At 33.1% G+C, this 13,539-nt stretch overlaps 1 protein-coding gene across 1 annotated transcript in view; it reads right to left on the bottom strand.

Annotated features, from left to right (window-relative positions):
- Nucleotides 1-13,539, bottom strand: part of CCDC73 (coiled-coil domain containing 73) — a 142,449-nt gene that overhangs the window by 53,391 nt on the left and 75,519 nt on the right. Inside the window, exons 7-9 of the mRNA XM_032640053.1 lie at nt 9,158-9,196; nt 3,377-3,512; nt 3,055-3,134 (exon numbers count right to left, since the gene is read on the bottom strand). Coding sequence (XP_032495944.1) covers nt 3,055-3,134; nt 3,377-3,512; nt 9,158-9,196 — 255 coding nt within the window. The remainder of the gene's footprint in view (nt 1-3,054; nt 3,135-3,376; nt 3,513-9,157; nt 9,197-13,539) is intronic.

Here is a 13,539-nt window from a genome sequence, read left to right on the forward strand (position 1 = left end):
TAAAATTTCCTGATTTCTTGAATTACATATTAAAGTATATGTCATTCATCTGGTAGCACAAACACTCTTCAAAACTTAAGCCTGTGTCTCTGTAAATAATAAGTTGTCTTAATAAATTTTTAATTTTTGTAAAATTATAGTTAAATATAAAAACAGAGGGTCTTCTGGTTTCTGGTCCAGCATGTAATGAGCTTAGTTAGAAGTTTCCACTTGATCCCACCACAAGTAAAAAGCTGAACTGAAAAGCAACAACTCCTCTTACATCTGCTAGACAAATGAGGTCATAAGGCAAATTGCTGCCTCAAAAATTGGAGAGATGGACAGGTAAATACAGAGAATCAGAAACAGAAACCTCCACAGGAACCAATGCCAGGGTAGGAAAAACGGAACTGTAATTGACTAATTCCCAGAGGCTCAGAGTGGACAATTCAGAATTAAAAAATTCAGCGGACACAGTCATTGGGGGTCTCAAACTTTTGTGAAATTTTACCTCCAGGTCCTCTCATACTGAATATCAGAGAAAATTCCCTCCTGCTAAAAGCAGGAGGAAAAGGAGAGAAAAAGTAACCATTTTGAATACACCAACTCATTTTTTTCTTATCAACAAGTCCTGCCCTCAGGAGAAACTATTTGACCTGAGTCTAAACTACCTGAGGGAAGGGTAATATCCAACTCTATCCCCCTCCAACCATCCTTGTGCCGTATGGGGTGGGTGGGCAGGGACTGAGAAACACTGGTGAAATTCACAGTCCAGGGACAACAGGCTCATCTAATCATCGGGCACCCATCCCCCTATCTTACCACTACATTACTATATGCCTATTGACTGCAGTTTCTTTCACCCAGTATATCATGTCTGCCTTCCAACAAATAAATTACAAGGCATACTATAAGGCAAAAGACACAATTTGAAGAGACTGAACAAGCCTCAGAACCAGAGTCAGATATGGCAGGAATATTAAAACTATCAGACCTGAAATTTTTTAAAACTATGATTAATATGCTAAAAGCTTTAATGGAAAAAACAGACAAAACATGGGAGAACAGATGGATAATGTAAATGGAGAGATGGAAATTCTAAAAAAGAATAAAAATGAAATGCTTCATATCAAAAACACTGCCATAGAAACGAAGAATGACTTTGATGGTCTCAATAGTAGACTGGACAAAGCTGAGTAAATAACCTCTGAGCTTGAGAATATGACAATAGAAATTCCAAAACTGAAAACAAAGAGTAAAGAATGAAAAAGCATAAGAGACTATCCATCGCCTGCGGGTCAGCTAATGTAACATATGCAAATTGTAACGTATACATAATGGGAGTACCAGAAGGAGATGAAAGAAAGAAAAAGAAGCAGTATTTGAAGCACTGATGATTGAGACTTTCCCCAAATTAATGTCAGACACCAAACCACAATCCAAGAAGCTCAGAGAACATCAAGAAGAAAAAGTGACTAAAAAAATTAAACCCAGGGGCTTCCCTGGTGGCACAGTGGTTGAGAGTCCGCCTGCCGATGCAGGGGACGCGGGTTCGTGCCCCGGTCTGGGAAGATCCCACGTGCCGCGGAGCGGCTGGGCCCATGAGCCATGGCCGCTGTGCCTGCGCGTCCAGAGCCTGTGCTCTGCAACGGGAGAGGCCACAGCAGTGAGAGGCCCGCATACCGCAAAAAAAATAAAAATAAAAAAATTAAACCCAGGCATATCATATTCCAATTTTAGAAAATCAAAGATATTTAAGTGACACTCAGTAAATGTTGTTTCAAAGCATTTATTCAGTGTCAGTAAAGACAGATACTTAATTCTCTCAGGGATAAGGAGGTGGTCCAAAGTGGTATTATTTCAGCTGGGGCTTTGAAAAGATTAGGAAAAGGAAGTAAGTCATTCTCTGTAGAAAGAACAAGGCTTTGCCTACTTCACCTTGCTCTCATACCGTTCTCCCCTGTTATCAGTGGGGATATTTTTAGTTGCAAATAATGGAAAATTAAACTGGCCCTAAGGAAACTGGCTTAAAATAATGCGGATTTACTGGCTCACATAACTGAAAAGTCTAGAGGCAGGGCAAGTGCAGGGTTGGTCCATTCAGGAACTCAAAAGTGTCATCAAAGAACAGGTTTCTTTATATCACAGCAATTTGGCATCCACATTTCAAGTTCCTCCTTTTTAGCTTCTCATGATTGTAGGATGACTGCCAGCCCCAGTAGGAGTTACATTCTTCCTGGTTTATAACCACCGGGTAAGGTCATTTATCCACTCCTAAGCCAAAGACTGTGGCTAGAGTAATGAAATATGTTTATGGCCTTGTGCCAATTTAGAGCTCCTCTCTAAAGCTGGAGGCATCAAAACAAAACTCTGGATAAGTTTAGAAAGGAGAAAGGGGATATTGACGCTCAGTAAGCTACCAATAAATATCCAATGCACTCCTTCACTCAAAATGCTCCAGCCATACCAGACTTTTTCTTGTTCCTCATATACATTAAACTCTTTCCTGTCTCAAGGCTTTTGCTGTTCCCTTGCCTGAAACATCATCCTCTTCCCTCCCCCACCACTTTACCCCCAATGTAATGAAGTCATCTATGATAATGTCATCACATCCTCTACTTTTTCTTCATATCACTTATAACAGTTTTAACTTACTTGATCTGTGTGATGGTTTTATGTGTAACTCCTCCATTGGACTATAACTCAAAGAAGCAGGAGCATGTTTCATTTTCTTCATACCTGTACCCTAAGTGCCATATAGTACCTGGCACACAGAGCCACTCAAAAGTTGAATGAATGAATGAATGGTGCTAATGAGATTAACATATAGTGAATGCTTATTGGTTATTCATATCATCATAAAAATGCATGCCACTGGTCACACGTCAAAGAAACAATATTTTGAATGGGTTAGAACAAATTCATTCATTGCATTTATTGAAATCATAACTCAAAGTTTATAAATCTGTATTTAAAACATTTCATTTATCTTTATACAAAAAAACCCACCCAACTTTTCTGGTATTATTTCATAAAACTAGTTTTATATAATACAATAAACTATATCAATCATACCTTCTTTAAACTGCATACTTCAGATTCTTGTTTTTTATTTAAAGCTGAAAGTCTTTTGTTTAACTGTATTGCTTCTTGTACTGTAACATGAAAGACACTTAGGAAAACATTACATTCATTGTACATTTTAAGGAAATATTACTAACATGGACAAGGAAAATAGCCTCAATGCAATATATATAATTATTACTGAATTTAATAATATTAATTAAACTGCCATTTACTATTACCAGTATCAGATAAGTTCAATTTATTCATTATAAATAAGTCCATTTAAACATTTCCTCTTAAATATGTTAAGTTTAAATAAGATAGCACCTACCATTTTGCTCTAACTTTTCATGATTCTCTTTTACTAGTCCAAATTGACCTGTTATTGTAGCATAGTATTTCTCAATTTCATTCAGTTGCTTCTGATGATCTTCTTTAGCCAGAAAATGTAACTGGACTTTTTGTTCCTATTTTGAAGAGTTATTTTAAATGTTATACATATATAACACATACATACATATATATATACACACACATATTTATTAAACATACATAACAATTTATTGTTTTTAATAACTGTTGTTATTAACATAAGTATGTCATGAAAAAGTACTCTCTGAGTACACCTTAGAGAGGAAATATTAGTTAGGTTCTAAATCTAGGTAAAATTAAAGCATTTTTTTTTTCCTGTAACAAAATAGTCACTTAAAGTTATATTTTCCTTGTTAATAATTTCTTTTTCAAAATCAATTGGTTGTTTTATTTACCGAAAAGTTAATTAGTCCAGTACAGCACTAAGCAAAGTGAGGAGAATATTATTAAAGCAATACTCCTGATTATTTAGGAAACAATTTTTTTCTCTAAATGCTGGCATAATGTACATTATCAAAACTCAGATAAATTTTCTGAGATTAATATTAATGAATATAGCACCTTCTCACTGCATTAAAAACTGGAACAATGAGAACAATATCTATCAGTGATAGGGAGACAATATAGTATAGCAGAAAGTTTACTTAAGCTAGGAGACACAGTTGGTAAAAATTAGACCCTATATATAATATAATATGGGCCTTCACTGCTTTCAGCTAAAGGAGCTTGTTTTACCATACTTAGAAAAATGACTTAAAATTTTTAGAAGAAATATTATGTTAACAGAATCAATAACACTCTTTGAAAGTTTTTATTCTGGCATTAGCAGAATCATTGATTTCACAACTTTCATTCATTTCTGCCACACATTTCAGTTTCTACTGAGAGAGGATAAACAAAGAACAGTGTAGCCCATCAATAGTCACTCAGTAATTACTTTCTGAATGAACTGTTGTCTCACAGAGTTCTGAAAGTGGCAATTTGTTACATTTGCCTGGACAGCATCTATTTCCCTTACCCAAAAGTAACACATTTTCAAGTATTTCCTTGAAATACTTCTTCATTGCAATCTAGTAGACCAAATTCAGGGGTCCTATTCTCCCCCTAGTCAAGTATAGGGCATATTACTCCAAATAAACCAATTGATTTCTACATTCTTGGAATCTGAATCTTGATCAAAAAAGACTATAAAGCTAAAGAAATTCAGTGGTGATCCTATCCAGACTGATATGAGACCTCCTCCATCCTGGGTTCCTACATCCTGCTTCTCAAACCCCGGAATTAACCTAGTCCCTGTTCATTTTCAAAACCATTCTTGACTCTCTGATTGATTGCAAGTGTCTCCACTAAATTTCCTTTTGCATAAGTTAACCAGAGCCATTTTGTACTGCTTAACACCAAAGTACAGGCAGTATAGTAGAGTGGTCAAAAGCTATTCTGCCTATGTTTAAATCTTGCCTCTGTAATTTAGTTGCTGTGTGACCTCAGGAAAATTATCTACCCTGTCTTTAAAATAGAGATTATACCAGTATCTCCCTCATAGGGTTGTTGTGAAGATAAGACAAATTAATGCCTACAGAGCACTAAGAACAGAGCCTATCACATACCAAGTACAATATAATGTTTTGTTATTACTATTCCTTAAATGATAAAAGTGCCTTCAATAGCCTAATTTTTATTTGGACTAAGAATAGCCCTCTCTAATATTAATAAGGAACACACATCATAATTTAAGTTGTACCTAACTATATTAACTTGGCAAATCTGGTAAAAATCTTAACTTTTCAAAGATTTTTTTAAACAATTTTAAGCAAAGTGGTAAGTACACTGGCAATGGTTATGAAAGATGAGTTAAATTTTTCTCATGCACTTCTATGGGCTTTTCAAATTCACTACTTAGTCATTTGAATTAAGCATGCAGCAGTTATAAATTCAAACAAGTTGACAAGTGCACTTACCCCTGAGATCTTATGCTTATCTGGGTAGTCACTATTATCAATAACTAAACAATGAACAATAATGACCCATATTCTGTTCCTCTCAAATACCACTTAATTCTCTAGAGAATTATACTCCTTTCAGGAGATGTGTAGAAACCCAATACAATTTCACTAAAAATTGGTCTAAAGACATTTTTTTCAATTCAGTGAATTCTTTCAATTTTTCAAGTCAAATCAATTTTTAGATAGCCTTTATGAGAATACCATCTACTACATATTAATACACATTAATACTGTTAATGTCTGCAAAGGTTAACTAATCCCGGGAAGTAAAAATGCAGCAAAGATCAAAGTGAGTTCATAGGTGTTCTCTACATACATAGAACTCTGTACACATTAGATTAGTTTGTAACATACTCTATCCCAACATCCTTTGCTTGAAGCCAAAGTTGAATTAAAATGCAGTTTCATTTGTTTGCATGATACAATTCTGATTTTCAAATACATTAGTCTATACAATGGCCATGATAAATGCTATAAAGACGTTTAAATCACAATGGGTACCTACAGCTCATTAGCTCATACAGGCCTATATGCGGCTGTTCACATATAAACCTACTTGGCTGCCCTGATTTAGTTTTGATAATGAGATGAAGAGGGCAGCTTGCCACTAACTGCATGACTGTCAGCAAATAGTTTAAATTCTTTGGGAAGCAACAACAAAAAGCAGATTGGTAACACCTGCCTGAGAAAGCTAAGAACATTATAAAGAATAATACAACTAAATTGATGGTGTTATTATAACTTTAACATTACATACTATAGCATAATAAAGATTATTTTATTGCAATGACTAAGAAATGGCTAAGTATGTAGTGCTTTTGTTCTTTTTACCTGTCTGAATTGGGTCAAGTTATTTTCTCTTTCATACACTTTTACTACTAAATGCAAAGACTGTCAACAAGAAAATAATATCAGGATTGCCTGCTTTCCAAATACATACGTACCTCATTTTAAACAATTTTAATCTTTGAAAATCAAGATTAGAGAAAGACAGCACATGCATAATTACAAGTGTGTGTGGGCTAAAAGTTTACTTAAAAGCCTCTTAAGGCATTTAAAATAAGAATAATTTAAAAATAACATTTACACCCAACTTTTCAGAACTATACTTACTAATAAAAGCCATAGCTGCTCATTTCCCTCATTTCTTATTTCCTTATAGAGACTGATTTGAAAACTTCTGGAGATAAAATTAATTTCCCTTAAAACAATTAGTTTGTTATAAGTAAATTGTAGAGAAAAAGATTCAAAACCCCAAAACAAACTTCATATATTCCTCATTTCTATTTTTGCAACTTACCTTTTAATTTCTTCAATATAAACCCAAAATAAATCAATGGATTATAAAACTCACTTTTTAAAAACCCATGGCATCTTTCTTAGGATATTGATACTTTCACCTTTTTAGTCACAACATTAGGTATATACTACTTAAAAAAACTAAAGTTACATATTTTATGTGTACAGATGTATATAATTATTATAATCATGAAGATTACTTCCAGACAAGTCTTTAGTCTAAAAATATTCTACTCTGAAAGAAAATATGTGGTAATTCCAAATCTCATCAAAACCTTCAATACTGAAAAATTGTTTTAATTTAATAAAGACAAAATAAATTATTCTTATAAGTCTTTTCTTTAAAGGAAAGTGATATACAAAAAAGAAACTATAACTAAGAGATGGTTGGATAAATTTTTATTTTGTTCGTTAAGCTCTATTGGCAACTCAATTACACAACATAGTCACCTATACAGTAATTATGGGAACAAAGCAGGAAAGATTTTCATCAATGACCAAATCAATTAATTTGATGTTCTATAGTTTATTTTTATCATATTTAGTTGCATTTGTTTTATTGGTAATGATCAATGTGATCATTTGTTCAAGAGAAAATCTGGGTACTTTTAGAGCTAGATGAATCTTTCCATTCATAATTGTGTTAATTTATCTAGAGACATACCACCTCTACATGAAAATCACCTTATTGAATTCCCACAAGACAGAAATTTTCTAGTAGTTAAGAGCTTGCCTATAGGAAATCATGAACTTGTTTAAAAGTGTCTTAATACTATTTTTAAAATTATTTCTTTTGGGACACTTATCAATTGCTCCCCAAAGTCCTGCCTTGGCACAAGTGACCATCTTGTTTCATGTCTTGCACATAGCCAAATAATATCAATATAAAAGGATAATGTGCTGATTTGAATAAAATTAACTGGATTACTGAATACTGTTTAGTACTTTGAATAAAGAAAAGGTCACCTGAATTATGTAAGAATAATGTAAAAAGAATAATGTAAGAATGTTTAGAAAAAGGTTTATTTTTAACTTTTAAATCCATCATCTAAAATATACATAATATTCTGCCAAAATTGGCATGAAATATTGTATATCTATCAATATATAAAATTATTTTAATGTAAAGTGATTTATTTAATGCTTTGAACTGTCAGAAAAAATATAACTATAATTCAAATTTTAGTAGGTTCTTAAGAGTCTTAAATTCACATTAACAAAATGTTCAAAAGTGACCAAAAACTATCAAAAGTATATTGCATGTTTCCATGTTTTTTTAAGATTATAAGTATCTGTTTGATGAAATTTTAAAGTGGAATAAAATAAAACACATTTTATGTTGCCTTTGATCTTTAACTTGTAGCCTTATCTCCCAGGTCAGAGGGTACATTATTCAATTTCACTATATTTTGTGTAAAACCACTGTAGCGTTGAAGATGACTTTCAGTACAAATGTCATGGTACTTAAAGCTAAACCAGAACCTAGTTTTTCAGCTCCTTAATTAAAATCATAGTTTAAAATAGTCTGACAATATTATCTGTAGTCTTTCCAGTTGAACAGTGACAGAATTTTCACATCTTTTATTCAATCAAGCTTAGCAATCTTTCTATGGCTCTTTTATTTTCTAACACACCAAAACATTTCAAGAAGCAAAATACTTACTTTATATTTTTGTATTTAACGTCATAAGGAATGATCTCTCATTTCTTACTTCTCATAGATATAATACATAAACCTTACTCAAAAATTACTTTTACTTGCCTTACAGTCTGCTCCAAAGAAGGAAGAACGAAATAGCATAAACCCACCCAAGAAGCCCTCTAAAAATATAAGTGGATATGGGAGAATTTTGCTCAATCAAAAATACAGAGAAAAAAATTCTTCTGAATCGAACAGGGATAGAAAGATAGAATATCAAAGTAAATATTTCATAAAATGTTATGCTGTAAAAATGTAAATATTAATTTTAATATACTGCAGAAGAGGAATGCACAACAAATTAACACTTGTTGAATGATAAGGGATGAGTACCATATCCCAAGTGTAGTATTCAAATGCTACTTCATATTATTTCAAATTTTCAGGCTAAAAGTAATAACTATGTGTTTACACAAATACCTAGAAAAGATATTAAAGTAAGGGGTTTCAGAATTCTGTTGTTTTCACTTCTTTGTTGTTCAATTTTCATATAAGACCTCTACCAATAATTTGGGAACTGTGTTAAATTTATTTTATAACATGTAAACACTATCTGGAAATAAATTTGTGAAATAAATTCATTTAAGCTATATCTGAAATTGTAATTCAGTCCTTTAAAGGGGATATTAATATCCAGTTTCAACATTTTTTTACAATAAATGTCACATTAATATTGACAAAAATACTGTGCACATTATGCACTAATCTGGGGTGGGTGTATATTTTGAAATTTCCTTACCATTTCACTCACTTTCTTCTGTAAAGAATATTCAGAAACCTTGAAAACAATAAGGGGAAAAAAACTCATGAAAACTTTTTAGTTATTTGTTATAAATTCCTTCTGATATTAAAATTGTATGTTATATAATGTGACGTGTATCTTATATGCAATTTTTTCCAGTGACACTTTTTCAAAATGTTACTTACCATAACTTTATTCTTTATAACAAAAACAATACATTTATTTATTTATTCAACACATATTTATGGAGCACTTACTATATGCCAGCCATTTTCCTAGGATCCTGGGATACAACAATGAACAAAGTCCCTGCCCCGTAACAAGCTTTCTGTCTAGTGGGGGTGGTGGTAGACAGACAATTAAATATAAGTAAAAAGTAAAGAAGTTACAGAGTGACAACTACTATGAAGAAAAATAAAGCAAGAAGGACAGCAAGAAAACTCTAGGAGAGTCTGCTACTTAATATTAGCTCTTCGTTGAAAAAATTTTGATAAAATAGATAAGCATGGGGAAAAACATTGTCTTAAACCATCTCACAACCCAGAAACAACAATCATTCATACCGTGGTACTTCCAGATATTTTTCTATGTATTTATACTTTAAAAGAGAGTCAGTAGGGAGTAGAAAAATAATACATGTACTATTTTGTAACCGATTTTTACTTAATATAGAGCAAACACTTTTATATTACAAATTAATCTACAATACAAGTTTTTAATGGCTACACAGTATTCCACTGTTTAACTTTATACCATAGTTTATCAAATCACTCTCATTTTTGTAGATTTACCGAGTTTTCAGTTCTATGAAAGAATTCCGAAATAAACATGCTGTACCAAGAAAGCTCTGTAGTTATTCATTTTAGCAGAATAAATTCCAAGAAGCAGGACTCCTAAGATTTGTTCATGTTTATAGACTTAACAGTTGTTATTACACACATAGTCCTCCAGAATGGTGGACCAAGTTAAACTCCAACTAGCCATGTATGAGTGCTTATTTACTTAAACTCACCTAATATTTGCTAAAATTTAAGCAAAAGTTCTTAAAATTACTTTACATTTCCTGTGAAATAAATTTTTAGCATACTGCCTTGAACTAATAATTTTATTTCATTTTGGTGGAATGAGTTATATGTGATTCATTTCTTCAACAAATACTGAATGCTTGCTATAAGTAAAGCACTAATGTAGACATTGGGGGTATAGTATTGGACCAAAAAATCCTGTCCAGCTTAAATTCTGGGGAATGTAGATAATTAGCAGTATAAATAAGTTAAAATATATAGTTCTATTAGATATTGATAAGTGCTAAGGAAAAATAATAAATCAGGGAAGGGGATTACTCAGGATGGCTAGGAAAGTCCTTTCTGAGAGGGCAACTTTTGAGTAAGACTCAACAGAAAGTAAGGAAGAGTATTCCAGCAAGTGCAAAGCCCCTAAGGTGGGCAAATGTCTTGTGTGTTCAAAGAAAAAGAAGCCAATGTGGCTGGAAGATTTAAGCAAGGGGAAGAACAGCAAAAGATGAGTTCACAGAAGAGTAGGAGAGGAGGTAGGGCCAAATCACTGTAGGTCTTGTGGTGCATAATAATGGTTTACTCTGAATGAGACAGGAAGCCACTGAAGAGACCCAAGCACAAATGTGACAGAGCCTCACTTACTCCTTGAAAGGATCACTCTGACTGTTATATTAAAACTGAAGGAGAACAGAAGTGGAAGCAGGAAGAACATTTCATATAACTACTGCAATTGAGATGAAAGAGGATGATGAAAGAGGACTAGGGTGTTAGTAGCAGATGTAGTGAGAAGTGGTCAGATTCTGGATATACTCTGAGGGAAAAGCTGAAAAAAATCTGCAACAGGAAGAAAGGAGTTGTAATTAACAAAAACAGAAAAGACAATTAAGTTAGTTAGCTTTCAGGGTGAGATTTTAGGAACTAAGTTTTGGACATGTCAAGTTTGAGATGTCTTTTAGACATCCAATAGTCAATCCAGGCTGGAGTTGGGGCTGGAGATATACATTTGGAAGCCCTCTGCATGTAGACCCCATTTTAAAGAAATGAGACTAGATGAGATCAGAGTATTTTTAAGGCATACAGACAAAAGCAAAGTAAAAAGGTAGAGGTCATCTAGAAAAATAAGAGGAAAAAAAAAAAGACTGGCCTTGGGACTCAGACTGGAATCATACCTCCAGCTTTCCAGAATCTCTAGCTTGCAGACAACAGATCATGGCACTTCTCTGTCTCCATAATTGTGTGATTGTGTGAGCCAATTCTTCATAATCAATCAATCACCCTCTTTCTTTCTTTCTCTCTCTATATATACAGGTTCTGTTTCGCTGGTGAACCTTCACTAATACAGCTACCATTAGCCAAAGATAAAACTGATAAACATAGAGCAAATTTACCAAATTCTTTCAGGTCACTGTTCTTCAAACATCAATATCTCTGCATTTTATTCTTTCTGAACCATGATTCACAGCTCTATTTTATCAACACCTCTAGAGCACTTTCCAACTTAAAAAACTACCATGTAGCTGCATTCCTATGTCAAATAAGTCAAATTTGAAAGTAACATAACTAGATTGACATGAAATCTTTTTACAGATGTTCTATATAATGATTACTCGTTCTGAAATCACATAAAACTGGTTTATAATACCAGGTATAGGCAGCTTTCTAATACTGGAACAAAACTATACTAACACTAATTAGTGTATTAACAACAGAAAGCAATTTGAAAGATAAAGTACAAATGTTTCCCTAGTTATAGCTATCCTTCACTTTTTGGAAAATTTTATGAAAAGTTTACTGTAAAGTACATTTGTTTAGAGCAAATCTATTTTCCCATTAAATTAATGGGATTTATGTTACTTGGGAATAAAGTCCTTTAAGTACTGTGCTAAAAATATTTAACCCCTCACCTTCCTGAACAACTCAGTCCCAAGTTCATTAGGTGGGGAAGAGGTGAAGGGGTAGTGGTGGCAGCATTCCAGAACAGGGTATGAGGCCTGAATGGGGAGTCAAAAGCTGAGTAGGGTGCTTAGTAGGCAGTGCTGAAAAAGGGCAACCCAGGTATCAGAGTTGAAGCAGGGAGAAGAGGGCATCCACATTAGGAAGGAGTAGCAGAATGGAGGCCTGATCACATACAGGGTAATTTATCAAATAAGTAAATATATTAAGAATAAAGAAAGTCATATTTCTTACTGTAACAGAAAAGAAATATATAAATATGGAAGGGAAATAAATTAAAATTAACCTTATGGTTTTGGATTGGAAATGGAAGTAATGTGAATTCATGGTTTTTGACATATTAGATTGATAGAGAAACAAACATAATTATAAATGTGTGTTTATATATTTGTGTGTATATAAATACATACACAGATTCCCTAGCTCTGTCTACTAAGAAGGTCTGAGACCAATGACACCCCAATAGCAGTGAGTGTAACAATGCCCAGATCTGGGTGTCTACATTCCATTTTCCACTAAAAGGAACCAGGGCAATGTGAAGAAATGCTGTATTCCAGGGCAAGGTTACATAAACTACAAGGTGATCCTGGAACATTTTGTTTTTACCTGAGAGCAGGAAAATGCTGAAAGAATGATAAAGTCATGTCCAAAAGAATAAAAAATCAGTCTGAATGGACTCCTACTGGCCAAACTAATGATCATGTGAGGATCAAAATAAATAATGATAGTCACAGATTTTTATCCATTGAATAAAATAAGAAACTACGATTCTAAACTGATATAAATAAATGAATATATTAAATGTTTGGAGAGAAACAGAACATTTCTATTCAAAGTACCTGCCTATAAAATACTCTGATTAGAAAGGGGAAAAGAGTAACTTTCCAGTGGAGAAACTTGTCAGATACCACCTAAATCAAATGTTCAAAGTGAACATCACCAATAATAAGACAAACTGAAATCATCAGCTATCTGATAGAATTCAATTATAGGAATAAGGCCTTATTTCTGTAATATTCTTGCCAAAAATGCATAAACTATCTCTATTCATGAGGAAATATCCAAACAGAAACTGAGGGAGATTGGCACAACACTGTAAATCAACTCTTTTTCAATTAAAAAAAAAAAACAAACAGAAATTGAGGGACATTCTACAAAATAACTAAACTGTGATCTTCAAGAGTTTCAAAGGCATTAAAATCATACAAAGACTGGGGAACTGTTCCAGACTGAAAGAGATCAAAGAGACATGACAACTAAATGCAACAGAAGATTCTAAACTGGATCCTTTTGCTAGGACAATTGGTGAAACCTGAACGGGGCATGAGAATTAATTTACAATTATATATCAGTGTTAACTTCCTGAATTTATGGTTGTGTTATGGTTTTGTAGGACAATGTCCTTGATTA

This window comes from Phocoena sinus, chromosome 8, assembly GCF_008692025.1.
Source record: "Phocoena sinus isolate mPhoSin1 chromosome 8, mPhoSin1.pri, whole genome shotgun sequence".
Taxonomy (NCBI): Eukaryota; Metazoa; Chordata; class Mammalia; order Artiodactyla; family Phocoenidae; genus Phocoena; species Phocoena sinus.